Source organism: Halictus rubicundus, chromosome 14 (assembly GCF_050948215.1).
Source record: "Halictus rubicundus isolate RS-2024b chromosome 14, iyHalRubi1_principal, whole genome shotgun sequence".
NCBI lineage: Eukaryota > Metazoa > Arthropoda > Insecta > Hymenoptera > Halictidae > Halictus > Halictus rubicundus.
Genome location: NC_135162.1, coordinates 12130317 through 12158199, shown reverse-complemented (window position 1 = coordinate 12158199; position 27883 = coordinate 12130317). Strand labels below are relative to the sequence as shown.

Below are 27883 nucleotides of genomic sequence, written 5' to 3'. Positions count from 1 at the left end.
TGCGCAGAACGTTCCCTCGGTGTTTTGGACCGGATCGTAAAGTAAGGTTGCCACCTGGTTAGTCGCTTCGACTATTCGGAGCGATCGTTAGCGTCACCGAATTCTATATATATGTACATATATGTGATACGTCAGTTGATGCCGATTCGAGCATTTTTCATCGGAACTCGAATGAAATCGGTTGTCAGCGACGAGGCAGGACACGACCGGTAGGTTGTGTCGAAGCATTGCCGAGTATAGTTCAACGTGAAACATGCAGACGAACAATACCGGATGGCAAGTCGATTTATTTGGCGGGAAAGGACACCAAACTGTTCGAAAGCTATTGATCAATTTCGATCTACCGGATGCAGGAGGCACTCCGAATTACGCCACATTTCGTCTGATTTGCAACACATTGTTCCCGTCGGACCAAGTCGAACAGGATCACTGGAGAATCAGGAATATCTTTGATTTATTCGACGATGATCGTGACGGCCTTTTAATGGGACACGAGTGGGAAATGTGAGTACTTTGTACTCCTGTTAAAAATTAAACAATTTTTGACTTTGAACAAACCTTTCTTAAAACTTTATCAGTTTTTCTAGGAGATTAGTTGTTTGATTTCTTTTTCTTTTTCTTTTTCTTTTTTTTTTTGTAAATGGTCGTCCAAAATCTTTCGGCGCATATTCAAGACATAATTCATATAGGCGAATATTTATCGCGTTTGAATTCAATATTAGAGAATTGATTCAAACATATACGAATGATGTATGAACGTTTGCGCATTAGGTAGAAGATCATTCTTCCCAAACAACAAAATAGTTACGTATTCGATCGCGATCTTTTTCAACAACCGGAAGTTCGCGTAACGCTAACTCAAACGTACAGGGCAAATGATTTATGTAATCGTAAATTCAATCGATACGCTTATGCGTACATGTATTTGTGGGTTCTTTGTGAAATGTAGATTTTCGAAATGGTTGCAAACCGTACTCGAGCCTGTGAACGCGTTGCTGATCGTAGACATGCAAAATGATTTCATCGATGGAACGTTAGCACTCCGTGCCTGCGAAAGCAATCAGGATGGCTTTGATGCTGTGGAACCAATAAATCGTCTGGCAAAAGATGGACTTTTCGATAAAGTGATTTACTCGATGGACTGGCATCCCGAGAATCATATCAGTTTCTATGAAAATTTACATTTGAGGGAGCTGCACCCAGACTCGAAGGTACGTATCACCTAACCAGTTTACCTAGCAATTTTCGGAAGAAAACTCTCGGCTCTTAATAATCCGCCGTTACGGAGTTACGAACGGAGAATGCATCTCTTTCTTCTCATTTCTGAGAACGTCGATATAAAATGCTCTGTAATTCTGTCTCTTCGTTTATATCGTATGTACGTATAAAGTCTGTATCTACATAGATGCAATTGCAAGTCACTTCCGGCTATAAAAGTTTACGTCTGTTAGGGTAACGACTAGTATCGAACTAGTAGGTAACGACTAGTATCGCGTCTCGTTGAAAATTGTTGAAACAGCAGAGTGGAGCGCGCTAAAGGTAAGGTAACGTTTTCTCGCAAACCAGTCGAATGTTTTTGTTGAATGCAGGTGACGAAGGAAAACGCAAAATTGTTCGATGCCGTGATATTCTCGAAACCCTATTTGGAACAGATACTGTGGCCCAAGCATTGCGTCGCGCACACCTGGGGCGCTCAGTTCCACAAAGACCTCGTGATTGCACCTGGATCGGAACAGGTATAGAAAAAGTAGAGGGAAATCCGTGCGGTAGAACTTTTCTGTCGGATCTGGGCAAGGGAACTGCGAATAAAGTTCTCGTTGGTTAATTTCTAACGAGCTCTATCGATTGTCCAGGTGTTAAAGGGCACGCACCCGGAGGAAGAGGCTTATTCGGTATTTTCCGCGAAGGATTCCGCAGGGGTGAACAAGTTGGAGGAGATCTTGCGCGAATCAGGCGTCACGCAGTTGTTCGTTTGCGGTCTGGCTTACGATGTCTGTGTGAAATACACTTGCCTGGAAGGACTTCGATCAGGATACTCGGTGGCGGTGATCGACGACTGTTGTCGCTGTGTAAATTTCGAGAATACCAAGGTTGCGAAGCGGTTGATCGCGGAGAACGGCGGCTTGATCGTCGATAGCGACAAGGTGTTGTCGTTGACAAACAGGGAGGAAAGGAGCTTGATCATGAGCCATCGATCCGCGAGGAAAATCGCCTCGATCTCGTTCTCCGGAAGTACCAGGATCGCGGCTGAATAACATTACAGAATTAGTATGGCCTGTTGCGTTACCACCGGAGATCGCTAGACTCCGTAGAGTAGTTTGCACAGACACGTATCGAACGAGTACTTGTTTCTATAGTGAGTTTTCAGGATAGACAGGATAGCAAGAAATCAATGTACAAACGTCGAGGTTGATATATTTTTTTTTACACCGCAAATGTACAAAATATGTAGTCCGGTTTCGGGGAACACACGAGTACAAAACTAGAAAAGTGTTCAGAATTTTGTATAGAAGGTGATCGTTCCTGAAGGGATAAGAAAGTTATTCTTCTTCCTATTCTCAGTATTCTCTATTTTCAAAGTATTTTTCCAAGTGAGAAACGCGTTTCGAACACGTACCAGCGATGCGCGCTGTACTTATTGATCGTCTACTGTCAGAAATAAATCAGAGATCCGTGGAGATCGCAAGTTGTGTGTAGGTATTATTCTGATCCTTGATCGGGTAATAAATACGAATAGAATAAATATGTGCTAGCGTAATGTGTCAATGAAAACACGATTCGGTCCTTCTCTACGTTGAAGGCTGCCCATCGCTCAGCGATCTAGCTGTTTTTTCAATTTTGTTGGCCGACTCGTCGTTCGTTGTCAATTTACAAACGTATCTATGCCTTGCCCCGCAATCGTCGCTGTGATACGAGTACAGCCGGGACGTTGAATTGTAAGACAGCTTCAGACACCTGTGGAAACGTAGAAAGTAATACAGAAGCGTAATACAAAGAAACGATATCGGATAGAAATATCGTTTTCTTTGGACGAAGATCAACGAGTGGTTTTGGCTAGCGAAATTAGCCCAGTGGACACGATTGAAAGCAACGATAACGCTCACCTGCCGTCGCCGGGGACGGTCTGCTTCGCGTTCTGATAAACCGGCTTCGCGCTGCTCGCCCAAATCCACAAAAGACCGGGATTCAATCCTCCGGTCCAGAAATGTTTCCCTTTCAACTTTGAGTTTGTCTGCAGACTGCTAAGCACGTCCCGTTTCTCGTCGTCCTTCTCGAATTCCAGCAATTGGCCGCCCATTCCGCGACAGAGACTCGCCGACGATTTCCAGTCGAATTCGCGGTTGCTGAAGTGGTAGCAATTCAGGCCGATTTTCGTGTAATTCGCTGGACACGGCTCTAAATAAAACGACACCTTGGATGGTAATTGAGAAAAGAAACGAAACTCGAACGGATGTGCATAGATGCAGGGTGAATACTCACTCTTCTGTTCGGTGTTCCCGGAAATCATATAATAGAGCAGCTCCTCCGCTCTTCTCAATCGATTCTCCAAAAAATCAACTCTGTACACGAGCTTTTCTATCGCTCCTGGAACCGTAAATTCCGATTAGTTCTTCAGTCGCGAGAAGCGAGCGTACTCTTTTCCTCTCTTAAGGAAAGATTTTTACCCAGAAGATACAGATCGGTCTCGGTGACTTCTCGCTTGTTCGGCGTCGATATTTTACTGGAAACCGTCAAGGTATTGTCGCCCAGTTTCATCACCTTCGATGTTCTCGATATTCTCGAGTCGGAGACTACCCAATTCTCGAGAATCTCGGACCATGGTCCAGGCGAATCGCTGACAGACACGTTCGACGGACTATCTGATAAAATGTCGCAAACGTTAACATCGATACAGACTCGCGTCAAGGAGGCATTCAAAGTTAGTTGGGATGCGGTTGATCTTGTTTCTTCTTACCACAGAGTGCCGAGCAGACGAGCGACAGCAGAACCAAAAGACACAGCCGAACAGATTCGGAAGCTTTATCCTTCATGGTAAACCTGCAATGCAAACGATACGACAACGGTGTATCAACGCGAACAGGCCGCGGCCGGCGGCCAACGAAAAACTTCGAGCGCGTCTTTGCCCGAATCGCGCGTTTCAACTGTCTCGAACTTTCTCAAAGAAAGTTCAAAGGAATGCGCGCCATTCCAAGCACGTAAGAATCTTCGTTCTGCCAGTGTTGGTATTTTCCTTGAAACGATTACTGTAACGTGTTCTTTGTAAATTCGGAACTGTCGATTGGTTTACTCACATAATACTCGTGAAACAGACACGTTATCACGGTTATTATCATTCCAGTTTTCCTTGTTTCGACGCGACGATTGCACCTGGTCGGTCCGCTTCCGTTCGCGAGCCGTGCACGACTATCGATCGTGACTCTCGACATCACAGCCAGAACTGCTCGACACTTTCTCTCTTCCTCGGAAAAATGAGTCACTTTCTTCGTCGGATTCGTCTGCTTCTCGGTCACGCGTTTTCGCGATGCTCTATCGAGCTAATTTTTTCATTTTCCGTCTGATTTTTCCTCTGTCGGCTCGCATCGATCGCAACACATGCTAATAACGATATTAATTATGGAACCACGAAGGAGCGAATGTTCTCCGATAGACGAGAGGCGGGAGGCGGGAGTCGTGCGAAAGCTATTACCAATTAGTAGGACAATACCTTATTACTTGTTAGGCGTATGGTAAATCCATTGTAACAATGGCGGTTTTAATCAAGTTGAATTTCGGCACGTCGGAATATTAGTCGAAATACCAGAGAAACCAGCATTTCTTAATCGTGTTAACGAATCGGCCTACTGACACGATTCTCTCCGCAAACTGTCGCAAACGTCACGGAACCTGTTTAAGCCGATTGGTCAGGGTTTTACCTACGTAAAACGGTTTTGCCAAAAAATGTAGAACGTTGCTCGATCTTTCAGAGATCGCTCGAATGTTCTTTCAGAGATCGCTCGAGTGTCGTACAAATGTTTCCAGCTAGATAAACATTGCATTTTATATTCTGCGAATGATACAGTACATTTTCTGATTACCAGAAACCAAAAGAAACAAAAAAAAAAAAAGATATCCGTGTTAATCGGCGGTTTTGATATATTTATGTATAAAAATCGATGCGTATGTAACAGCAAACTTTTTGATTGAAGAAAGTTTGAAAGAAAGGAAGGCAAAAACATGTGTTCCTTTGCATGTCTTTTAATGAAACAACTATAGCGTAGACGAGTCCGTGCGGCAACGTGAATCGTCGTCCAGCTAATAATATGTGGTCAACTATACGCTACGTATGTACAATCGTGGTGAAATTCGGCAACGACGCGACGTTTCTCTGACGAAGGAATTCATCTCGGTCTTCAGTCTTTCGTTTCGCGTAGGCTAATTAGAAATACACGGTGAGATTGAGCCGTTCGTTCCCCGCTTGGCTGTTCCTGGACCTCGTTTCAGCCGCAACTTCCACGCTGTCCACCGTCTGAAAGATCGATCGAAACTTTCTACAGGGGAATTCCCATCGTAAGCTGTCGAAGATGCGCGAATCGAATGTCCTGGCGAGTGCATCGGACAACGGTCGAACATTTTCTCGAAATTCGTCGAATCGTGTCGGATATTTATTTCATTGTCAGTTATCTGTTACCACTATGCAACAAGTGGCGAAAAGCAATTTGAATAGCGAGATTTGACATCAGAATTTGAAATCTCGGAAATTGAACGAAAAGTTGTAAAATGTCCTAATTACCCTGTCGTCGTCGTCCCACGACAGTTTTTTAACCCTCTGGGAGACGGAGCAAACGGGCCAGGCTGGCATCAACGAGTCCGGAAGATCTCCGGAATAATTGGAAGATTCGCGAGAAGCTGCGTTCAAGTTCGACTTGGCGCTTAGGTCGTTCATGTTTTGCACTAGACCGCCGATGTTAGGGATGTTCGACGTTGCGGATAAACCGGGTGGATTCGGGGCTGGTGCCACTTTGTGCCTCGCGTACAGAGGCACTTGTCTGGCCGACGATAAACCTTTGCAAAATCGATCGATTAGAGGCAGAAATCGGCAGTCTTGCCGCGCACAGTGCTACCAGATAAATGAATACACGAATGCTCGGCTTTTGTCTTTCGATTTTGTCGAACGATTAGAATCCGGTCGGACGTTTCCTCCTCGAGAGTCGAGATTTCTACCGGCTATACTCGACGAAGAATCAACGATTACAGTTTTTTCGGATAGGACACTCACTTTTAATCGTGGCGTTGTAGGAGTTGTTCGCGCCGAAGACAGGATTCTCGACGTCGTTACCGTCGTTGCTGATCTCCCTCGTTTCGTCGTTGTCGGCGTCGTCGACGGTTTCCTGGTCGACGTGTTCCTCGTCGTCGCGATCGCCTCTTCCATCCTCGTCCTCGTCGTTCTCCTCGATACTGTGAGCAATCTCGCGACGATTTCCTCTTGGTGGAGCTTCGAGGGGGTCTTGGAGCATGTTTGCACCGAGTACCTGGGGGGTCGGACTCAGCGCGGAGGGTACAGGCGACTTTTCTCTGTACACGGTGCCCACGGAGCTCACGGATCCGCTAGTCTTTGGCCTCTTACTGTAACAATCGTGACGAGTCCTCCGATTTATCTCCAACCACGTACGTGTACATGTACGTACACACGTAACATTCGGATGATCGTTCGTTTCCCTTACTGTTTATATATGTACAAAATTAGAACGAGTATGATCACTCCCAGAAGACCCAAAACAGCGCCAAACACTGCAACCAGGAGAACGCTGCTGCCCAACCAGGCTGGCGCAGCTCTCGCAGCGATGGGCAGTGATCCAGTGTTTGGTATGTGAACGATCACCGGGATCATGCTAGATCTGCAACAAAAGTGTCAACGGTGAATCTGTAAAACCCGATGGACTTTACCGGGAAGGGGTTACTGTTTCTTCTTTGCGTACCTAGGAGGACGACCCGAATCGGAAGCCACGGCTACCAATCGGGCTAGGGAACCGTTGATCGTTGTTGCTGATCGTAGGATCAGCTCTCCGCTATCCCGAATCTCGAACGACCTGCGTACAATCATCTATTATAGTTCTAGCGTTCCCCCGTATTACCTAATAATATCGAACAGCGTTTAGATCGACTCGTGTACGATACAAGTGGTAGTACCTCGCGTCAGGACCTCGAAGCGACAAACTGACTTTGTCGTCTCTGTCGCCATCGGCGGCTTCCAGCTTCCCTAAACATAATTGAAATCACACGGCCGGGTATCAATGAATTCATCGAACGAAACCGCGCAGGAGAAAGTAGCTCACCGACAATGGATCCCTCTTTCAAGGTTGCTGCGTGAAATTCGTATCTGGGATGTCGAAACCGTGGCTCCCATTCGTTTACGTCCTCGACAGAGACGTTCACTCGCGCCGTGTCGTTCTGAAATGGAATTCGATCGAGTGACACGGTCATCGAACAGTCTCGATAACACCGCGTTTCAAGCTTTCTAGTATTTTCGGTATTTCGATCGTTCGGGAAATTCTCGTTGAGCAAACTCACGTGATGACCGTCCGTGACGCGAACCAGGAAACTGTGATGAATCCTTCTCTCGTAGTCCAAAGTTCCTTTCAAGATCAGTTCACCGGAGTTCGTGATGGAGAACCTTTCTAGATCCTCGATCGCTCCAACCAACCAGAATCTCAAGTTCTGAAACAGATACGATTACGCACACAAGAAAGTTGATTAGCGCGAAGCTCGACCTCTGTTTCTTCTACTCACGGAATCCACTTTGTTCACCCCTGTCGTTAATAAAACGCTTCCGGGTGGCGTGTTTTCGGGGATGCTCGTGTGATGATCCCGTCTGATGAACTTGATAGGCAATCTTCCACCTAATTCGCATCGTTTTGATTGATTAGAGCCGTTTTAGCACTGGAATCGATCAAACGTAAACGTTGATTGTGTGCTTACCGGCGGTGGGTTCCACGCTCCAATCGTTTTCCCGCGATACCACTATCGTTGAAAGCGCATACTTGTCCGTATTGTCTACCTGCGTGGCCTGAAATTGCAATCGTCCAATTTTTAATTCCACGCGCAATAATCTCAACGCATCTGCTCACGATCTATAGAGTTCAGAGAGTTCAGAGAGAGAGAGAGAGAGAGATTGCTTCGATTTTATGTAACTTTTGAAATTGATCGATAATAATTAATACCACTGTACATATGCCTTTTACCTTCACAACGATCGTCGCCGGAGACAGCAGTTCATGCTCGTACAGTAGCCGCGTGATAGCAACCTCGGCAGTTTCAGGATTTAGAGTGAGGAATGGCAGAATTCCGCCTTGGATCGTGTATTTCACCGGCGCGTTGATCCCCGCATCTTGATCCACAGCTTTTATCGGAGCTGGATCTACTTTCAGCACTCTTCTCTGAAAAGCATATTCGATTCGCTTAATTAAGATCGAACCTGTCTACGATATTTTACCATCGTACCGCTTTGATCTGTCGAGGGATCACAATTTTGTACTGATCGCTTTGAAACGAGGGATTCTGGTCGTCCGCGTCGATGACGTTCACGTGGAGCGTTGTGGTAGATGATTTCGGTGGATTCCCTTGATCCTATCGATACAAGATCATTTTCTTACGAACCGAGAACGAGAATAGGTATGTACGCGTTTAAACATCACCGTATTTACCTGTGCGCGAATATCGACGGAAAAATTAGACAGACTTTCGTAATCCAACGGCTTCCTGAGAACCAGGGTTCCCTCCAAAGCGTTCACGAACACGAAGTAGTCCTGCAAAGACGAAACAGTTCGAATGCGATTTACAAACGAGCTCGGTGGAACGTTGATCGTTGCCGATCGTTTCCGCGATAAACAAATTACCGAATGCGGTCCGGGCAGGACAGCGTATTGCACCGTTGAAAATGGTCCCGGTTGATCGGCATCCAGGGCTCGTACTCCTTGCAGAACCCTCGTGCCGACCACAGTGACCTGGAAGCGCAACGGGGAAATAGAAACGATGCATCTGATCTGTAGGTGGTCACGCAACAATTTCCGGAAAGAAAATGACTTACCTCCGAGATGTTAAGAACGTAAGGCGCGTTAACGAATTGCGGAGCATTGTCGTTCGCGTCGGTCACGCGAATATTGACTGGTATCACGAATCCCTGGAAAAATAAGTAATATATATATATATATATATATATATATATATATATATATATATATATATATATATATATGTACGTATGTAGTTGGCGGAGAAAATTCGGAGATTTTGCAAACGTTCCGTTAGTTGGTGATTATTGCGCTAGATCGAAGCGTACCGGATCCAAAGTGTGTTTCCTCTCGCAAATGACGTTGACGTAGACGCTGGCAGGTCCGTCGATGCCCTCTTTATCCAGTGGTCTGACCAATGACAGGTTTTTCGAGTATGCCGCGAAAGCGACAGGACTGTCGACCTCCTGGAGCCTAAGTTCGACGTCTCCTTGAGGCGAAGGGTCCCCCAACACACCCAGGACACCTACGGTGTCACCGACCGGTAGATCTTCGTTGACGAAGAGGTGCGCGGCGGTGGCACCGTTCTCCAGGAAACATCGCGCGTCACGGATCACTATATATGTAGCAGCGTACAGCAAACGAAATGCGATTAATTTTTCGGCTATCTAACTTTGGGAAATCTAACTCGACTACAAGAACATCTCAACCCCTTGCACCACGACTTCTGATAGCTTAGAAATTTATCTTATCTTCTTCTTCTTGTCTAGATAGTATATTTATTCTGTCGTCTTTTTCACGTGGTCCTGTGAAGTCAAGCTTGTATCTGGTCTCACGCGATATTATAGTGCAAAGGGTTAACGATACAACAAATGATGAACGATCTTTTCGTGAAGCGGAAATGGGGAAAAGATTGGGTACTGACAGAGGGTTTTATTTTTTCAATTTCCTGGTTCGATCATATACGTATACACGCCCGATTCTTTTCGCGGAGCTGGATGTGGTTTTGGGGTTTCCGGAGGTATTCAGAACCGGTTTGAACAAACAGGTGAGCGAAACGAAGACCTACTGTCACGTGATTCTATACGGAGCGTGTACTATCTCACGAAACACGATCAACAAAAAATACAGCCGTATTTCAATCGGATATTTCGAGTAGCGAAGTTGAGACAACCGTAGAACCGTGCTATGGGAAAAGCCTGTATTTCGATGGCGGACAGAGTGGTCATCCACCATATTCGCGATCCTTTGTGCAGATAAAAGACTAGACATTCACGCATAGGATCCACGTGTGTCGACTGGTGGCTGCACACGTAGACGTCATTTAACAGGAGCTTGTGCACGAGGGTTAGACGTGCGCGCTCCCTTGGAGCGGAGTTCCGCCTGCTGGAAATTCACGGCGCGGCGCGGCGCGGCGCGGCGCGCGGCGATGCAACCGTTCGTAGCACGGCGTTGCCTTTCCTTTCGTAATCTCTTTCCCTTCCCGATTCGAAGACTTTTCCAGAAGAAAACGATAGTACTCGCATCGAACCAAATTTTAACCAGTTTCTGAAACCGTTCGAACAACTAACCCCTCTTTTCACTCTGAAGAGAAACAACGGGGTTAATCGGTCAAGTACACCGCCTAAACTCGTCGATCACTCGCATCAAAATTGTTATGAATGCACAAAATTCTTCGTCCAATTATAACCCACGGCCTGCGATAAATCGAGACTTTATCCAGACTTTTCTTCTCAAAATGGTATTGAAAGACATCTATAAAGACTGTGCGTAAATGGGAACACGATACGGTTGACAGGGCTGACGTTATTTTACGGTCAAATGTACCGATTAAGTGGAATCCGAGAACCCCCTAATTCAGCGGAAACCAAGTAATAATTTTGCAGTTAAACGTAAGGAGGCTATCCGTGAATTTAATGGGAGATATACAATTTCCCCGTGAATATATTTTCCCCGGAAGTTACAATTGGAAGATTTAAACGATTAACAATACGAACACAGCCGTGGAAGAATGCACGGTCCAGCTGTACAAATAAGAAGCTTCGTCTTTGGAATTATTTATCCGCTATGCTACATGCTCTATTAAACCGTCTACGCAACGAGAAAGCACGTTTTTCCAAGTAAAATGCTCGCTTACGCGTTGTCTGGACACCTGACGCGTTTCCTGCATAACGAGATAACGGCCTACTGTTATGGAAATGACGAACACCGATCGCGTGAATAAGCAGATCAACGTTCCCGACAAAATCCTCCCGAGTGTTTCTTTACAGCGAAGAAAGTACACGCACGAAACGGTTCTCTCGAAAACTGGGAATTTCTTGAATTACTTGACCGTTGATAAGAGTTTCCATTCGTTTTTCATCATAGTTGCCCGAGCTTCCTAATGCCACCGATCTAAACTGCTTTCCGAATTTGCTGGTACAAATGTCCCTTTTATTCCGGTTCTCCGCGTTCTTGCGAAACAGACTGGTCGTTTCTCTTACCTTACTTTTCGCTTATCCGCCCCCGTCACGCTGACTCTCCGTGCGATTTTCTCGCAATTCCGCGCGGTACAGTGTGTAGCAAACGTTAATTACAACGATTACCACGCTCATGAAGTGGATCACCCATTTCCATCGTCCCCGGAGCGTCAACGGTAGAGGAGTTATGTAGGAAAAGAGACACCGGTGCGGCGCGGCGTGTCACGATTTTCGCAATACCATCATCAACTTTCCAAATCGTTCGATCGTTGTCTCCGCGAGGGGCATCCAAGGGAAACGGAAAACGGAGCTTTCGTAGTCTTTCGTCTGTCCCGTCGCGGGCCTTAGTTTCCGTTGCAACCGCGATCCTCGTGCGTAACCGTTGTTCGCACGCGATCAACCGTGTCCGTGCGATGAAACGGAAGAAGGGGCTGATTAAGGTCGCGAGCAAATTGGTCGCCGATGCCACTGAGGCAGCCCGCGTTACCAAGGTAGGGGCTGGGAAGACAGGGCAAACCGCGGAACAGACGGGTCGAAAAGGTGGGAAGCAGGGGCAGGAGGTGAAACAGGTGGCGTGAGAAAACGAGCAGGACCCACATTGTCCACTGTAGAAGTGCAGCGTGCAGCACAGAATTGGCAGGATCCTGAGAACGTTGTGTCTCATGGCGATCCAAGGACATCCTTCACCGGTCCCAGCATCCACCGATGCATCTACAATTTCAAACATTACTACATACATACTTAACCTACCTAAACAATCGAGTTTTTATGAAATCTTAATATCCGCTAAATTCGGTGCCGCAAACTTGCTCTTTACTTTCTTGCTTGGTAATTTAAAGAGCGTGTCTCGTAGAATCGTATCACGGTTACAGACTGGGTGAACGGTCGTCCCAATTGTTGCGACAGAAGCAAACACCGAGCAATAAAAGCGCGTGCAAACATTTGTCGGATCGATGTCGGACGGCGTCGCGTCGCGTCGTGTCGGATGATCCGGTGACTGGCCGAAAAACGGCGTCGTCGGTGAATCGGTGTCTGCAACCGGCGAACATAACGCGTGGTTAGAAAGCATGCGAAGAAACTACTTTATTACGTGAAACCTAGATACGTGGAACGACATCCGAATCCTGCAGGTGGGGTTAGAGCGAGAGCCGTAGTTCGCGTACCGAGCCTAACATGGACTCGGACCCTGAGAAACGTCTCCTTTTCTTGTCTGAAAGTGCAACTTAACCCTTCCCCCGACCGCGACCGCGACCGCGACCGGGACAGACCATATTCTCACAAAAATTTTTGTGCGACAAAGAAAAGAAGGGCTTATGCTGATCATCTTCTTTAAAAAAAGAAAGGAGGTCATCCGTATTCTTTGCCTTTACAACCTCTTCGTAGTTTTCACGATCCTGTGATCGATCGATGAGCAATCTGAGGGGTTAATTGCGCGATATTTCGCCACGATTCGAAAACAAGAGAACTTTCTAATCTACGTGTAGTTTACCCGAGCGAGTTTCCCAGGTAGCGTGGATCTCGGATCTTTTCGATCGGTTCTCCAATAAATAGCACAAACGTAGTCGGAGCGTCGATCGAGGCTTTGGCAAAATATTAGCGGTGAGAAGCCTGGGTAATCACCGTATCCTTGTTAAAGTCGGCAATTACGTTTTCTATCGGCTGGAACAGAGCGGTAAAAGCAAACAGTCTTCGTTCGCGAAAGGTAAGCGCATAAGCGGAAACAGGCAGCCCGAAGAAATAAGGATTCCTGGTATACATACATATAGGGCCAAACGATTTATACGGGATACGCCGTATAAACCGGACACGACGGCTATGTGGGCCACGGTACTCCTCGAATTCACGAGACCGTAAACCGAAACGTACTGCTATGGGCAACTGGCGTAAAGTTCTTCCCCCTGGCCAGCATTCGCGACAAACCACGCCATGCCGCGCCGCGGCGCGTCGCGCCGATTCGACGAGGGGCGAACAAGATGAATCACTTGAGGACATTCTGGCCTGGCAATGCACAAATCTCAAATATCGAGCTCTCGCAGTTTCCGGCCTAGTGAAAGGAATGGTACCTACCGCCAATTCCATGTAGGTACATACATATTTAGTTTTGACCGTCTTTAAACTTGGCGAGGCAACGCTTGGTTGTAAAGGCAAACACTCGTTGAATCTCTTTGACTAAAATATCGAATAGAAGCATCGTTCGATTCGATTGGAAATCGTAGTTTTTCCTCGAATAAACGAGCACGGTGAATTATTCGTTACGGATGTGTATCTAATCGCAGCGTTAGATCGAATCCCTTCGACTCGGCGCGTTCACAATGGAACTCGGAAGCAACGTGGAGCATTTGGAAGAACAAAACGTCGGATCTATTGTTCTCCGCGAGCGTTCCTGGCGCCCTATCTTGGATCTCGTTGTCAGCTAGATACTTACCACAATCGGCGTTCGTCGACTAGTGCGCGCAGCGCTCCAAACTTTTTCGAACCACCGCGAACCACCAAACAACAAACTACAATAACATCACCGACCAACATTCACTTCGGTCGTCCTTTAACGAAGATCGAGCACCGTTGCGCACTTTCTGCCTTTCCTTTTTGGGTTCCTGAAGCATCGCGCGAGGTACCATGGAACACCATCGACCAAACCCCCGCGCGCGAATCAAAGTTTTGAACGTTTCGCGCACCCTCGTCCGATCCGTTACCGACGAAGAGACAAACTTTCCTTCGACTCGTTCAATTTGCGTAACACGACCGCAAGCTGCAAGGATAATAAAGGAGACCCACCCGGCGCGCTTGTATCGCACACCTGTCCGCCGTTGCGTTGGCCAGCAGGACTCGCCGCTACGAAACGCAGACGTGCAAAGAGCGCCGTAGAGCGGCACTCGGGAAGTGCCCCATTGTTTGGAAGGGGGGAATCGACGGCCAACCGAACGCCTTCCTGGCCCCGCTTCCGAACAGGTATTTGTATTTACTTTCGTCGGGTGGAAATTGTGCGAGTGTACGTGCAAGTATCTCGAGCGCGCACGCTACCCTCCGCTTTCCCGGCTACGTGAAAGCCAAAATTCCGAGCCCGGGAAGAGCAATGGCTTCCGCTTGGCCCGAGGACTATCGTTCTTCGCATTTTTATCGCGGTTTCCCTGACGGGCCGTATCGACGCGACTAACCTTTCCAATTAGGGACTACGCTTACACACCGGTGGGATAGCGGGCGAACAGACACCGCAGCCTATCAGCGCAGCGAATTAATAGAACACAATGGTTTGATTACACAATAAGTTTTCTTTATATCGGGAAAGTTCGGCGCGAAGGGACGCTTGCGGAACTATTTAATTTTGGTTGAACATTTATTTGAAAGCGCGCAGACCTTCGAACTGAAATTCTTCGATTATTTATCGGGCGAGGGATGATCTATGTGCAATTATTTGTCGAATCGTTGGTTCTCCGTGCAGTTCGAAAGCGTTGCGATTCACGCGATCGCGTGTCGAGAGGTGTTTGTCGAATCCATCAAACGCTATCGATCCTTCCGTCACCGAATCGTCTCGCGTCGAGGTTCCCGGCGAAAATTCGCTCCTCTATTTTCAAAGAAACTTTTACAATGTCGCTAGAGCGAGGTGGCGCGGCAACGACCGAACATTGAACAATAGATTACAGAGACACGCGGATCGTTGAAACGGGTGGACTCGTGAAGAGACACGAGTGAAAGTGTTGCGCGTTTACATCAGAGGAGCTCCGCTCCATTGTATGCAAGCGTCTTGCCATCTGCAAGCGAAAAAAAGACGCGGTCAATGCTTTGACATTCGTTGACAATCATTGATTTTTATCCGTAGCAATCGATTTTATACGTACGCGTACGTACAGGTATATAGCGGATTTGAACGGAAACCGCAGTATCGTACTTACTTGGAGCGAATAAGCTTTTCCAAAGGTGTCGCAGCAATGTCCGTCAGCTCTTTGCCGGGGCCCTCGAATTCAGAATCATTTTCCGAGTTCGACCGGGTGTCCACGGTTAGGGTAGCATGACTGCCGCCGCACGTGAAGTATTGAACCTCGAACCTCGTCGAACCAGAAAATAGTACACGGTGAAGTGACAAATTTTGCGCTATTGCGCAGTCGAAATATCGCTTTCCTAAAATTCGAATAATCACCTGCGTTCGGCGTGGTAGTTTCGAAGCAGTTCCCGGTTCGTGTTGAAAAGAACACCATGGTGACCATGACACAAAGTGACCCAGATAGGCAGACTGGGCGTCTTCAGTCGGGAACCTGGCTGCTTGCTCATCTGCGCGTCTCCCTCGTGAACCAGAAAGCCTATTTCGCTTCTGAGCAGCACGCCCCATTGTGGCACGGCCTTGGGCATTCGTAAGAACGCGGAGGGTCGAAAACGATTCACCGAATCGGTAGAGACCGATTAAAATAAAAAGGAACGAGCAAAGTACTCACGTATGTGTTTTCATCCCCCGCGTGCATCACCCCGTTGTGTAGGTGAGGCGACGCACGGCCAGTCAATAGCAAGATCACCACGCTGACGGGACCTTCCTCCGGGCAACCGCTTAGTATCGAGCCTTTCGGATCTTCCAGGTCGGCTCGTACTCTGTCGCGTCGAGAAAATGTCGAACAGTTAGATAGGACTGAAATTAGATTCTGGCCACTGGACAATACGAATTGCGTATCTACGCGTGTATGTACTGTTCGAGTGCTCACTTTGAAAGACCCCTGGAAAGAACGGCGCTGTACAGAAGCAACTTGGCACCTGGACCACCCTCGTCTTGGAACTAAAACCAACGAAGTTGATTATCATTTCTGGCAAACGAGTACAACGTACGATACTTACCAAGTACAAGTATCTCTTGACGAATATCTCGAGATCGTCGAGAGACTCGAATTCGAACAAATGAAGCTGAAAGCACAACAACGCGGTAACATAGCGGCTCTCTGGCCACCCGAACGAGTGCTGGAATCGTACCGTACCGTTTCTGTCAGTCCGTCTTGGAAATATTGCACGCTGTGCTGCAAGTAGACTGTTTCTTGGGGCAAGGCGACGACAGCTCTAGGAACATTTGCGTTTTCGGTGTTCTGATTCGCCGAGGTGCTGGAGCTCTTTGCGACAAAGCCTCCCGCGCAACGCCAAATGATCTCGGCTATCGACGATGTCAGTACATCGATTTGTCGGTCGTACGAAGGTTTCAGTAGACTGTCCGCAGAAATAATCGAAATTTCGTTCTTTCCGTAATATTTTCGAGCGATTGATCGCTGTCTCTACCTTTCTGGATTGGCGCGGACGTCCTGTCTGTTGCATTTGAAGAGAAAATGCTTGAGCATGATCGCCTGCACTGCCGTGACGAGACCCCTCGTCGTGTTTCTTGGCGCTCGTAATCCGAATGCTAGGTTTTGTCCATAAGGTCGCAAGGTTAGACCCGTTCTTGTCCATTCCGGTTTCGGTGGGCTGGCGGAGCTTCCGTAAACCAGAGCTCTTAAATCCTGTTACGCGAAATCCAACGATTAATACCAAAAAAATAGAGAGAGAGAGAGAAAAAAAAAAGAACTTCGGAAGTAAATTCGGAAGAAGAAGAAAAAGGGAGAAGAGGAAGAAGAAGACACGTATCGAAAGTACCATGCAGATTTCCTGTTCGATCGGTTTACCGCCGATTACCGCCGTCTTGACCAGCGTCCTCGTGCTCCGAGGGTAGATGATTTTCTCTGGAACAAAGACACGCGAGGCATTAAACTCGTCGTCACCGTCGAACCGTCAACGGAGACCTCGGTACATATATCCACCTGGATACAGTTCGTCCGGATCTGCCATGAGAGCTGCGCACCTAGCCGCTCTAGTGGACAATAACATCCTTCAAGCTTCGACTTTCGAAGAAACTCGATTGGCGCGACATACAAACGTATCACCGTTGTATCTTGTATGTACATACGTACACATATATCTTACCAAGATACCAAACGAAGAGGTATCAAACGAACACGACAAAGCAAGAACGATACCGAGGATCCAAGGAATTGGTACGTATCGGATCGGGGAACGATTCCACCGAACGTGGAAGACTGCACTATCCGCGACCGATTGTCATACCGCTGGTGATGCACACTCGCAGAAACGGCGCACCAAGCTATCGAATATCAATTGAGATTCGTGCCGGATTCCAGGTCCCTTTATATACGCTTATCCGGGGCTGATATCTCGAGAAGTCCGTGAAAGTTATAAGCGCACGAAACGCGTCAATTCGGATGTCCGAAGACACTTTGGGAGGATAGACGATAGACATGCCCCAATAACGTCTGTCTGTCTCGGCCATACATGTCTCAGACCACGCGAGCAATTTAATCCTGTTGTTTCGACATCCGCTGTTCCACCATTCCGGCGTTCCGCCGTTCCACCGGATCCGACGCTCGACGCTCGACGCTCGACGCTCGACGCGTGGCATCGGGTATCGACCAAGTACAACTTCTTCGGCCAGCCACTCGGCCATCTTAATTATCGCTGATGGAATACTTGGCACGATTTTCGACTAGCGACGAGCACCGAACAAATCACTCGATGTCCATGTTTTTTCTTTTTTCCGCATCGACGCGCGATCGAATCGCGCATTTCCTTTTAACATCGATTTAGGTATTCCCCGGTGTAGATTAATGCTCCGTCTGAAATAATTCACCAGGGAACGCGTAGAGACGCGGTCTACGATCTCGACAATTATAACTGAAAGGATATTCGTTATACATCGTTTCCACGGGTTCCGTAGTTCTGGCGTTCTAGCGTTCTGGCGTTGAGCGTGCCACGCTTTCTGGATAATACAAATACGTAAAGGATACGCTTGCTTCGTTCCTAGCATCGTTCAGGAATTCATTAATCTTGCATGGAAGCGCCTCAACTGTAAAATTATTGATATTTGTAACGTTATCGATACAACAACGTTTCGATTCTAATTGCTCGCGATGCTAACTGTCAATGCGAATCTTAAGCAACGTTGCACCGTAGCACCGTTGCATTCCAGAATAAATTGTCGACCCTGGATATTTCTATTAAATTCAATAAGAGGTGCACGAAGGTGGAACAGCCGTGTGGTTAACCTGCCGTTTTTTCTATTTGCCGGAGCATGTAACGCGGAATGCACTTCCGTAATTTTTGAAGCTGCACCGTCGTCGGGGAAAATTGAAAATAACGTTTCGACCGAGACCCATTTAATGCGCTGCCTTTTCATTTGCCGGTTCAACATTACAGTTAGGAACATGTACGTGTATGTATGCGCATGTAGGCGCACCTATACGCGCAGACCGTGTTCAGCGTGAACCACCAGCCGCCTCGTAGCGTCGCGTGACGTTTTGAAATTTGCAAAAATGTAAGCCAGCTCCATTCTAGAATCGTTGTTTCTCTCGTTCCGATGGAACAATTGCTTTAGTGCATGTCGGCGAGCTTCGAAAGAAAAGCGGTTCAAATCGCTCACGCTGCATACAGTGGCTCCAAAAAGTATTCGAACACCCGATATTCTTGATACAATTTAGACTGTTACCAAAGAATCGTAGCACGATAAACCTGCACTTCTTTTGAAGCTTCGAGCCTCTGCTTTCACAATCTATCGCTCATTTTCATCTAAGATGTTTTCACATGATACAGCGAGTCGGAAACCAAAGTCATGCGTTTCCTCGAAGATACTTCGAATCGATTCGAAACGTTTCTAAACGTTCTATTGGAAGATATTGGGTGTCTGGTGTCTGTTCCTTACTAGCGCGGCTTACCCTGTTGGCAAGGCGACGCGACGCGACGCGACGTCTTCGGCATCGTATCATAAATAGACAGTGGTCGGAATACAGTTGTTGCTCCAGACAAGCGTTACGGCCGAACGACACGTGGCCCCGTCAGTTTTTCACGGCAATGGCAATGAGAAGACACGGGGATAGGTGTGTTACACCTTACACCTCTGGCACACGCTTCGAACGGAATCGCGTGTTCGCGTGCAATCGAGTCTATCGAATTACGAATTCGCGTCGGAACAGGCATCTGCATTCGCCGATTACACCCACCGATATAACGCGGCTTAATTTACCCCGCAGGAGCCGGCTCCACATCGCAAATCATCGATCCGATTCAGCTGTTCGCGCCTTCTTACGAATCCACGATCGTTCGAATCTTTCGAACCGAATCGGGACCCGACACCACCTTGATCCATCGTCGTCGCGAGTGGACGACCTTCAAGTTTAGGGTTCAAATTTTAGTTTCTCTTTCTGAAATATTCAGAATGGGAACATTCAGAGTTGTTCTAATGTTCTGAGCTATGTCTAACAAAGAGACGCGACTTAGCGTTTCCTGACCGAGGCTGAGTGGTTCAACTAGCTCCTCTTTCCCTTTTCCATCGTTTCGTTTAACGTCCAACACTTTTCTTCGTAGAACAATGATTTAAAATGAAAAGATAAATACACGGTACGTTAAGCTAAAAAAAAAAGACATACTTCTACGAAGAAGGCTAACGGCAACGTTAGGACCTAGTAGATAGTTCCGCGAGATGTCAGCCATTTACCCAAGTGGCTTTTCGAAGTACATACACATGGACAAGCAAAATGTGGAGATACACATATTCCTTTGATTACTATACCTTTCTGACGAAGATAGCCCGGCTTCTCCGCGCGCATTTCCATGCAGTGTTGTCTCTTGCCGGACGCCGAGGATGCGGACGCGGACGGCGTGCTCGAGGACGAGCTGGTGCCCTCCTCGGTCTCTTCCGGTTCTTCCATGACGATTTTCAACGGGAAGACGTCGGACACTAAACCGTCAAACGTTTCAAGACCCTAAGGACACTTCATCGCGGTCCGATAAACGATTTCTCATTCAAAATTCAGAAAAAACACACGAATAGACCAGCCTACCAAACGATGAGCATCGTAACAACAACAGCAAGGTTCCTATTATTTTGGAAGCAAAACGAAAACGTTCGTACACCGAAATGTTTCAAGCTTTTAGAAACAATCGAAACAATGACTCGTTGAACAATCTTTCGTGTAAGACTATGGGAAGATCGATTGCAAGCTGGTCAAAGTTAGCAATGTATGTACATCGGTTTCACATCCGTTAACGAAGGAGCCGATGCTCATCGAACATTGTCGGAACAAAGAGGATCCACACGCGAGATCATTCCGCGTGCGTGGCATTTTCTGAGATTTTCAAGGAGGAACCGTTTCAATTTTCCGAGACCAGTCCGAGAACCAGCATGAAGAGTGTCAGCCTCTAAGGGTCACCTCGACGCGATACGGTGATCCACTGCGAGATCGATGCCTCTTTTCGGCTTGTATTAACAAGCAGAAGAGGCAGTTAAGTGCTCGTTGCTGCATCGAGCTGCCTAGACTGACAGGAGTTAATAATTCCGGCAGGTTTCGGCCGACTCGGTTCATCGCGCCGCGCACGAGCCACCATCCCACCAGGCTGTGCTGCTAGCTGTGAATAGCTATTAGGTATATGCATAACGACGAGCCGTGAACTCGAAGAGCCGAAGGCTGGCCGAGTATGTACATCAGGAAATTCGTGATCCCGCCCGAGCCCGTTCGAAACAAGTTCCGATCTGATCAACACGATCGGTCGGCCCGGAAACTCCCGGCTCCAACAGTTCTCGGCTCGAAGTCTTCGATAAGAACGGAATGAACAAAAAAAAAAAAAAAAAAAGAACGCAGAACACGGCGCAACAATTCTATGAAAAGACCCTTTAACTCGAAAACCGACTAAGTCCCCTAGAAACCAGTATTCCTTTCGGTATCCCCAATATTTCCAAAATGTCGGTACCCTAAGTATTTTATGAATCTTCTGTAAAACGTTTGCTGCCACCAGTCCAATTCGTGGTGGGTGAACACCGATTCGTCCTGGCCGATGTAGAGTACAGTGGATCCTCGATTGTTCCTACCAAACAAGGAAACGTAGATTCAGTTTTTATCGATCTCTATAACGACTAGTATTGCCCGTACGGATCGCCTTGGATCGATTGCGAGACTGGTAAGTACGATTTTTAATATCGAGGTGAAACGCGATCGTTTTCTAAAACGGGAGCTACGTATGTATGCGTGTTCATACGTACATATATCGTGCAACGTTGTTGCACCTACGCCGAAATCTTCGGGGAAATCGCATAGCCGTGTGCAGAAGGTTACGCGGTTACCCGTGCAAGTACTGCAACTGCAACGGATCGTCTCTCACCTGTGCCTATCTGGCGTTTTTATCGGCGCCTGCCGATCTTTGCACGCGTTTCGTGCCATTTCCCCGCGATCCGAACGGATAATATAATCGAGCAGCACGAATCTCTCGTCGAGAGTACCGTCTCGTCGCGGGAACGGTTTCGTTTTCGAAAAGTATTTGCAGAAATATTTCGCAAGTATGGTACGAAACCTTTCGCCTGCTCAAACTGTCCAATACCGAAGCAATTTGATCGTTTGCGGTACCTAACTACCAATTTCCTGGCTATCGTGCTCTGCCATCGAGATTACGTCGGTTCGGTTAAGTTCAAGTTCGCGCTTGTTCGAAATAGATGCTCCATATTTGGCCTTCGAAAGTACGATCTGAACTTCCGAATTATGCAGAAGCGTTCGTGCGCGTACGAACAATAGTATAAAAGAAAAGTATACCTATGCATGTACGTATTAGGAACAGTCCTCCAAGTAACGGACTTTGTCATCATCCGACATTCCGTCAGATCATTCTGGTCTACCTTCAAATAAATAGTCTTTAGGGCTTGTTCTCGTTCTATCGTTTTCATTTTCTTTATTTTCTAGGACTTTGTTGGTTTTCAAATAAAGAAATGATTTTTGTGTAGTTGATCGTGTCAGAACGTGAAAAGTTCCACTATTCTTAGCTCGGGTGAATTGTTCGATAGCAGTTTGCTATTGACCTTATGGAGTATCCTGTATACAGGTGCGTGCACCGTCGGGAATGGGTTGCATGTGCAGGGTATGCGTTGCGGAAGGTGTCTGGTATATTGCCAGAGAGCAATATGAAATTGAACTTAGAACCGGGCGCGGCGTAGTACCAGGAACAAAGTTACAAGAGATTACGTGCAACTACGAGTATTTGGTTACTTAATGATCGATCAGATTTACACGTTACTCCGAGGATGTTAGAAACTTGTCGGCTATGGTCGGATCGATTAACGTCTGTGGGCGGTACGGCGCGGCGAGGCGCGTTCCAATAAACTATAAACCGTGGAAAGTGGAAACCCATTATTCTTATCGCCGATATAACGATCGCAATACTATAATTTGCTCTTCTTGTACAAGATCTTGTTAGTACTGAAAACCAAGGATAAGAATAATTAACAATTTCAAAAAAAAAAAACACATAATATTTATAACATTTAGCAACCGACCGACGAGGTTTAACGTATGGTATGAGAATGGATTGTGGCTCTAGATTCTGATTAAGCAGGGATCCTTCAAAGTTACCTTGGTCCATACTGGCCCACCCTGGCCCAACTTGGGCCTAGCCAGGGATAAAAATGTTCTTCTTGGATACCCACTTTCTATGTTGCAGTTTTGCGTAGTTCATTGGTTGACCGCTCTTTCTAGATAGAGTGCGCTATTATTTTCTTCCTTATCATGTGTCGATAGAAATGTCGCTTCTATAAGAGTTCCTAGTCTATGGCTATGCTGCGATCGTGTCTCTACAATGTATAGTTTAAGGGATAACCTTGTAGCATCTTGTTTGTCAATCGTCAGTGTACTTGTACTTTCATACATTTCAGGAGAAAGATACGTAAACATGAAAGCCGTTTCAATTTAATAGTTGAATGTATTACCAAGTGGGAAAACTTTATAAGCAGCAAAGAAAGAAGAAGGTATCGTAACTTCGAATTACGAGAAATAAGATCAAAGTATTTGAGTAAGTAAAGGATTTTCCTGATTTTTTAGAAATTAAAACGATGGGTAAACACGAGGTAGGAACACCCAAATACATTGCTAACAAAATCAAGGCGAAGGGCCTACAAAAGTTAAGATGGTATTGTCAGATGTGTCAAAAACAGTGCAGAGACGAGAATGGATTCAAGTGTCATACAATGTCCGAATCTCATCACAGACAGCTGCTATTATTCGCAGACAACGCGCATCGATATATGGATCAGTTTTCTAAAGAATTCTCTCAAGGCTATTTAAATTTGTTAAAGAGACAATTTGGAACTAGAAGAGTACCGGCTAATCGTGTGTATCAGGAGTACATCTCCGACAGAGCCCACATCCACATGAACGCTACAATGTGGGTCACTCTGACAGCATTCGTGAAATGGCTCGGTCGTACCGGTCAATGCGTCGTAGATGAAACGGAAAAAGGTACATTAGATTATTTTCAAGAAATCGACCGATCATCTATTTTCCTCTTTCTAATTTATAATCGTTCTCTTTTAGGCTGGTACGTAACGTACATCGACAGAGACCCGGAGACTTTGGCTGCGCAGGAGAAGAAAGCCAAGAAACAAAAGATGGACAAAGACGACGAAGAGAGGATGATGGAGTTCATAGAGAAACAAGTAGAGAAGGGCCAACAAGAAACTAGTGGACAGAACGAAACTTTTAAGGAGCCGTTGACACGTTCCGATACGGATGCACCTTTAGTCATTGAAATGAAACTAAATAAAAAGCCAAAGTTACTTTTAAATCCTATCAAACTGGAAAAAGATAAGAGTAAAGACGGAGGGTCCACTAGCAGAAAGTCAGCCTTTAGTATTCCCGATGTAAAACAGGAAATATTGAGCGACGAAGAGACGCGGTCGGAAGCAGGGTCTGTCGAACGGCTAGGGAAATACAAACCCAAAGCGGACGAGGACGAAGGAAACAAAGAGGGCTGGCTGAGAGAAGGCTTAACGGTGAAAGTAGTTACAAAAACTTTAGGGGAGAAATACTACAAGGCTAAAGGCGTAGTCCAGTCTGTGGAAAATCAGAATTTTGTTGCAAAAGTGAAATTAAAATCTCCGGAGGATGTAAAAAATCATGTGATAAAAATAGATCAAGAATATTTGGAGACGGTAATACCTGCCATTGGGAAAGATGTTCTAATACTTTGGGGAAAATATAAGGGAATGAAAGGCGTAGTATACAAACTACGCATAGAGAATTATAGTATAGACGTAGAGCTTAAGAGAGATGGTACTGTCGTAAGAAAGTTATCGTACGAACAAGTTTGTAAATATACATCGTGACAGTTGTCGATATAGTCCATAAATTGTATACTACATCTTTCTCAGTATCGTATCGAGACCAGCATAAATTTGATAAATTTCTGCTACCCTTTTAAATGTTGTACCGTTCAACTCCTTGTACATATACACTGTCCTTGTCGTAAAATAAGACCGCTACAGTAAGGAGAATTGCAAGAATTTCTATGCAAAATATATTCCTATGTCCAGCAATTGTGTGCTACGATCCAAGTAATTTGATATAAAATACACAGAAAAATCCCATGAATAATATTGTTATAATATTACGAGACGAATGTATGAAATCCTTGGCGAGAATTTTTCAACTTGTACAGGTAGAATGGATGAAACGGTGTTCCGTGGCCGCGAAATACCTGCAATTTGCATTTGCATCGGTACGAAGTATATGAATACCTGTCACGGACGGGAATATGAGAATAATACTATCGCGAAAGACACAAACATTTCAGGCGTTTATGCAACAGCTAAACCGGAGAACAGAACAGAACAGAACAGAGCAGTAAGAGTTTCACGTTCGTATCGACGCTTTCGCGGTTGTAAATTCACGAATCGCGCGGCGAGACAACGATTTCTAATGTTGAGTAATCGGTGATCGAGATTCGCAGAATCTTTTTTGCGAATTGAACAGTTCTCATGCGTCAGCGAGTGCAATCAACGCGTTCGCCGTATGATCAGGAAAACGAATGATTGCAAAATCACGTTGCACAGTGTCGTCGCGTGTCGCGTACAGGGTCAAATCGGTGTACTCGCGAGGTCTCTTCCGTCTCTTTTTCTCTCGTCTGTTCGAATTTGATCTTGTTGTTTCGCGATCCGTGTACAACTCTACGATATTATCGTGGGTTCGGACCAGAAGTTCGATCATTCGTGGTTCAAGCGAACTCATCCACGCTGGAGAACACGACGCTACGTTCCTGTAAGAGTTCTCGCTCGACCTTGTGACACATTCTACGAAGCTTCGTCATTGCTAGGAGCGATTGTTTACTTAATGTTCTCACGCCGAGCCATGATCCGAGCAATTATCAGTATGCGAAATCTGGATGCTGCTGATAGTAGTCCACAGTAAGCTGTAAATGTAGCCGAATGTATCGCAGTAAGCTCACCTAAGTAAACATATCAGGTCTTTGTTGCAACGGATAGAGTAACGTACGTAATTGTCAATCGCAATTTTCAATTGTACGAAACAATGGTCCGCTGTTTAACAGTCTTGATACTCATCTTTCCGGCGATAACGATTAGCGAAACTTTAGCCACGAGAGCCTGTAATTCGTCCACGGAGAATTGTAAGTTTACTCCCGCTTCCCGAGTTGCAGAATACTCCGGGATCAAGAACCAATGATTTGTTTATTTATTATACGTATATAAACTTAATATCATTCTCAGGGCAGTCTCGCGCGGGTATCCTTATCTCCCCTATAGTCTCTATGTTGTCCGTCCACGAGATCGAGATCTATTGGAACAACGTCGACCTCCGACCCGATGAAAAGATCGTGCTCCTGGACACCGGTCATCCGGATACCACCCCCATTGTTCTTTACAACGTAACTTCCCATGGGTCGAGTGGTTTTGAGAGGACAGGAGTACGAGCGGAATTCGTACCAAGCTCGCAACTTCCGTTTGTGCGACGATGTTATAGTAGGTGATGTGATCAGCATATCGTCCTTTTAAATACTTGACCCGCGTTCGCGCGATGAATGTACATCCTATCCTGTGCTATTTAAGCTGTATTTCCTGAAAAATTGAGTCAAGAAAGTATACACATGTCATGTATCCGAAACTAGAAGGACGCGGCAGCTATTTTCCCGCGACGCTATTGCTGCGGTACGCGCAATCACTCCAAGTGCAGAGTAGAAAAAGGTCCGGAAATAAATTGGAAAAATATTCTCTTCAGAGTACAGCGTGGCGAGGCTGACGACAACAACGGGTCATCTGAAAGAAATAGACTGTCTGAAAACGCAGCCGACATGGATGAAGGAGAGGCAAAGCATTCTGGGAGCGCGCAGGATCAGCCAAATTTTTCTTCCGGGAACGCACGATTCTGCGTGCTATCTGGAGAACGGTAAAGGGAACTTTATCACGAACTCCGCTATAACACAGGTAAAACAATGATGTCAACAAAAGTATATATACTTAACAAAACCCGATGACTGGTATAGGCATAATTAATTGTCCTTATGTCAACGATCCCTCAGGACATAGACATTCTCGGTCAATTGATCCACGGCGTACGATACCTGGACATCAGGGTCGGTCATTATCCTTTATCGGACGACATTTGGTGGACGAATCACGGGCCACTGTACCGGTCAGTGCCCTTGAAAACGGTCCTAAATCAGGTGAAACAGTTCCTCAACAACACCGAAGAAATCGTGATAATGGACATTCGCGAATTTCCAATCGGTAACTCTTTGAACTCGCGGATTCCTCGTCCATTTGTCATTTTGATAATATTTCGTATAATTATTGATTTCGTCGTCTCTAGGATTTAACGATATGGCCACGCATCGTAGGCTGGTGTCGTATCTCGAGGATGAATTACAGGATTATTTCCTGACGAACCGTTACGGATGGTCCGCCACGCTGAATGATATTTGGTCTTCCGGAAAAAGATTGATAATCGGATACGAAAACACGCAAATTGTTCGGAAACACGCTAGCATGTGGCCTTGCGTGCGGCATCAATGGGGCAACGTCAGAACCATCGAGAATTTGTACAGGCATCTGAACAATATTGAAAATAACGACAGGTGAATAAACACTGTAGAATTAATGGGAGACAAAGGGTTGAACGGATAGAGCCTAATAACGATAAAGAGCGTAACAAACGGTTGGTTGTTGTTTCAGCGATTACAGGGTGAGGCCAAGATCAGCGATGGCGGAACTGACGGCGAGTTTCGTCGATGTGCTTTCCAATAGACTTGGAAGCCTCCGTGACATGGCGCACAGAGTCAACGTTAATATTACTAATTGGTACAGCACCGTTTGGCAGTATTCTGCCAATATTGTGGCAGTGGATTTCGTTAGGAGTACCGGCATCGTAGACACCGCCATCAAATCTAATGAAAATCGTCACCTACACTGCCGATACGATTAGCTGTTGTTATCGTATATTATTCCCTCGGAAGAGCATCGGCTCTTCTTCTCAACTGAAATCATTAATTCATATATTTTTCTAAAGAGAATAAGTTAGTTTTGGACATTAGTAGATACACATACAACATAATTACAATACATTTACTCTCTCTCTCTCTCTCTCTCTCTCTCTCTAT

General features: G+C 46.1%; 6 protein-coding genes across 10 annotated transcripts; 3 read left to right on the top strand and 3 right to left on the bottom strand.

Annotated features, from left to right (window-relative positions):
• The first annotated feature begins 225 nt into the window (after window positions 1-225).
• LOC143360867 (nicotinamidase) lies at window positions 226-2482 on the top strand. The gene is made up of 4 exons (XM_076800020.1): window positions 226-504; window positions 950-1211; window positions 1590-1736; window positions 1854-2482. The coding sequence occupies exons 1-4, from the start codon at window positions 254-256 to the stop codon at window positions 2253-2255; spliced, it is 1062 nt and encodes a 353-aa protein (XP_076656135.1). The 5' UTR covers window positions 226-253; the 3' UTR covers window positions 2256-2482.
• A 146-nt stretch (window positions 2483-2628) lies between these two features.
• LOC143360869 (CD209 antigen-like protein A) lies at window positions 2629-4096 on the bottom strand. 2 transcript variants are annotated; one of them, XM_076800024.1, is made up of 5 exons: window positions 3956-4095; window positions 3666-3860; window positions 3481-3585; window positions 3105-3396; window positions 2629-2955 (listed from the first exon to the last, which is right to left on the bottom strand). In XM_076800024.1, the coding sequence occupies exons 1-5, from the start codon at window positions 4029-4031 to the stop codon at window positions 2790-2792; spliced, it is 834 nt and encodes a 277-aa protein (XP_076656139.1). In that variant the 5' UTR covers window positions 4032-4095; the 3' UTR covers window positions 2629-2789. The 2 variants fall into 2 exon arrangements, with proteins under 2 accessions (XP_076656139.1, XP_076656138.1); XM_076800023.1 differs by having other exon boundaries at window positions 3105-3585; window positions 3956-4096.
• A 1281-nt stretch (window positions 4097-5377) lies between these two features.
• On the bottom strand, window positions 5378-14504 carry Cad96cb (protocadherin Fat 4-like Cad96Ca). Of its 3 annotated transcripts, none has more exons than XM_076800014.1 (17): window positions 13872-14504; window positions 12044-12157; window positions 9317-9603; window positions 9065-9157; window positions 8682-8981; window positions 8479-8604; window positions 8220-8414; window positions 7957-8044; window positions 7768-7877; window positions 7549-7695; window positions 7314-7428; window positions 7168-7237; window positions 6957-7067; window positions 6702-6875; window positions 6257-6603; window positions 5771-6042; window positions 5378-5506 (listed from the first exon to the last, which is right to left on the bottom strand). In XM_076800014.1, the coding sequence occupies exons 2-17, from the start codon at window positions 12108-12110 to the stop codon at window positions 5417-5419; spliced, it is 2592 nt and encodes an 863-aa protein (XP_076656129.1). In that variant the 5' UTR covers window positions 12111-12157; window positions 13872-14504; the 3' UTR covers window positions 5378-5416. The 3 variants fall into 3 exon arrangements, with proteins under 3 accessions (XP_076656129.1, XP_076656130.1, XP_076656128.1); XM_076800015.1 differs by lacking the exon at window positions 13872-14504 and having other exon boundaries at window positions 8682-8783; window positions 8874-8981; window positions 12044-12698; XM_076800013.1 differs by lacking the exon at window positions 13872-14504 and having other exon boundaries at window positions 12044-12698.
• A 63-nt stretch (window positions 14505-14567) lies between these two features.
• On the bottom strand, window positions 14568-21088 carry LOC143360828 (inactive ubiquitin carboxyl-terminal hydrolase MINDY-4B). 2 transcript variants are annotated; one of them, XM_076799978.1, is made up of 11 exons: window positions 20668-21088; window positions 20028-20195; window positions 17045-17130; window positions 16694-16911; window positions 16402-16624; window positions 16265-16330; window positions 16135-16205; window positions 15874-16024; window positions 15582-15781; window positions 15337-15489; window positions 14568-15195 (listed from the first exon to the last, which is right to left on the bottom strand). In XM_076799978.1, the coding sequence occupies exons 2-11, from the start codon at window positions 20164-20166 to the stop codon at window positions 15150-15152; spliced, it is 1353 nt and encodes a 450-aa protein (XP_076656093.1). In that variant the 5' UTR covers window positions 20167-20195; window positions 20668-21088; the 3' UTR covers window positions 14568-15149. The 2 variants fall into 2 exon arrangements, with proteins under 2 accessions (XP_076656093.1, XP_076656094.1); XM_076799979.1 differs by lacking the exons at window positions 20028-20195; window positions 20668-21088 and adding an exon at window positions 17209-17795 and having other exon boundaries at window positions 14569-15195.
• Window positions 21089-22972: 1884 nt separating this feature from the next.
• Window positions 22973-24767, top strand: Kin17 (kin17 DNA and RNA binding protein). Its single transcript, XM_076799974.1, has 3 exons — window positions 22973-23243; window positions 23317-23733; window positions 23809-24767. Exons 2-3 carry the CDS (start codon window positions 23328-23330, stop codon window positions 24597-24599), a joined length of 1197 nt encoding a protein of 398 aa, XP_076656089.1. The 5' UTR covers window positions 22973-23243; window positions 23317-23327; the 3' UTR covers window positions 24600-24767.
• A 103-nt stretch (window positions 24768-24870) lies between these two features.
• On the top strand, window positions 24871-27856 carry LOC143361086 (PI-PLC X domain-containing protein 1). The gene is made up of 7 exons (XM_076800345.1): window positions 24871-25639; window positions 25678-25897; window positions 25998-26249; window positions 26506-26711; window positions 26807-27014; window positions 27097-27361; window positions 27459-27856. The coding sequence occupies exons 2-7, from the start codon at window positions 25801-25803 to the stop codon at window positions 27706-27708; spliced, it is 1278 nt and encodes a 425-aa protein (XP_076656460.1). The 5' UTR covers window positions 24871-25639; window positions 25678-25800; the 3' UTR covers window positions 27709-27856.
• The last annotated feature ends 27 nt before the right edge of the window (window positions 27857-27883 follow it).

Coding starts and splice junctions, on each gene's coding strand:
- Cad96cb (XM_076800013.1), bottom strand. CDS start 12,185: ATGTATGTAGTAATGTTTGAAATTGTAGATGCATCGGTGGATGCTGGG. Junction 8,415..8,478: donor TCCCTCGACAGATCAAAGCG/GTACGATGGTAA, acceptor TATGCTTTTCAG/AGAAGAGTGCTGAAAGTAGA. Junction 8,045..8,219: donor CGGCGACGATCGTTGTGAAG/GTAAAAGGCATA, acceptor TTGCAATTTCAG/GCCACGCAGGTAGACAATAC.
- LOC143360867 (XM_076800020.1), top strand. CDS start 254: ATGCAGACGAACAATACCGGATGGCAAGTCGATTTATTTGGCGGGAAA. Junction 505..949: donor ATGGGACACGAGTGGGAAAT/GTGAGTACTTTG, acceptor TGTGAAATGTAG/ATTTTCGAAATGGTTGCAAA. Junction 1,212..1,589: donor AGCTGCACCCAGACTCGAAG/GTACGTATCACC, acceptor TGTTGAATGCAG/GTGACGAAGGAAAACGCAAA.
- LOC143361086 (XM_076800345.1), top strand. CDS start 25,801: ATGGTCCGCTGTTTAACAGTCTTGATACTCATCTTTCCGGCGATAACG. Junction 26,712..26,806: donor CGAACTCCGCTATAACACAG/GTAAAACAATGA, acceptor ACGATCCCTCAG/GACATAGACATTCTCGGTCA. Junction 27,362..27,458: donor AATATTGAAAATAACGACAG/GTGAATAAACAC, acceptor TTGTTGTTTCAG/CGATTACAGGGTGAGGCCAA.
- LOC143360828 (XM_076799978.1), bottom strand. CDS start 20,166: ATGGAAGAACCGGAAGAGACCGAGGAGGGCACCAGCTCGTCCTCGAGC. Junction 17,131..20,027: donor GGGCTATCTTCGTCAGAAAG/GTATAGTAATCA, acceptor TCTTTGTTCCAG/AGAAAATCATCTACCCTCGG. Junction 16,625..16,693: donor GTCCGCGCCAATCCAGAAAG/GTAGAGACAGCG, acceptor TTCTGCGGACAG/TCTACTGAAACCTTCGTACG.
- Kin17 (XM_076799974.1), top strand. CDS start 23,328: ATGGGTAAACACGAGGTAGGAACACCCAAATACATTGCTAACAAAATC. Junction 23,734..23,808: donor CGTAGATGAAACGGAAAAAG/GTACATTAGATT, acceptor GTTCTCTTTTAG/GCTGGTACGTAACGTACATC.
- LOC143360869 (XM_076800023.1), bottom strand. CDS start 4,031: ATGAAGGATAAAGCTTCCGAATCTGTTCGGCTGTGTCTTTTGGTTCTG. Junction 3,861..3,955: donor CGTCTGCTCGGCACTCTGTG/GTAAGAAGAAAC, acceptor ACATTTTATCAG/ATAGTCCGTCGAACGTGTCT. Junction 3,586..3,665: donor GACCGATCTGTATCTTCTGG/GTAAAAATCTTT, acceptor TTACGGTTCCAG/GAGCGATAGAAAAGCTCGTG.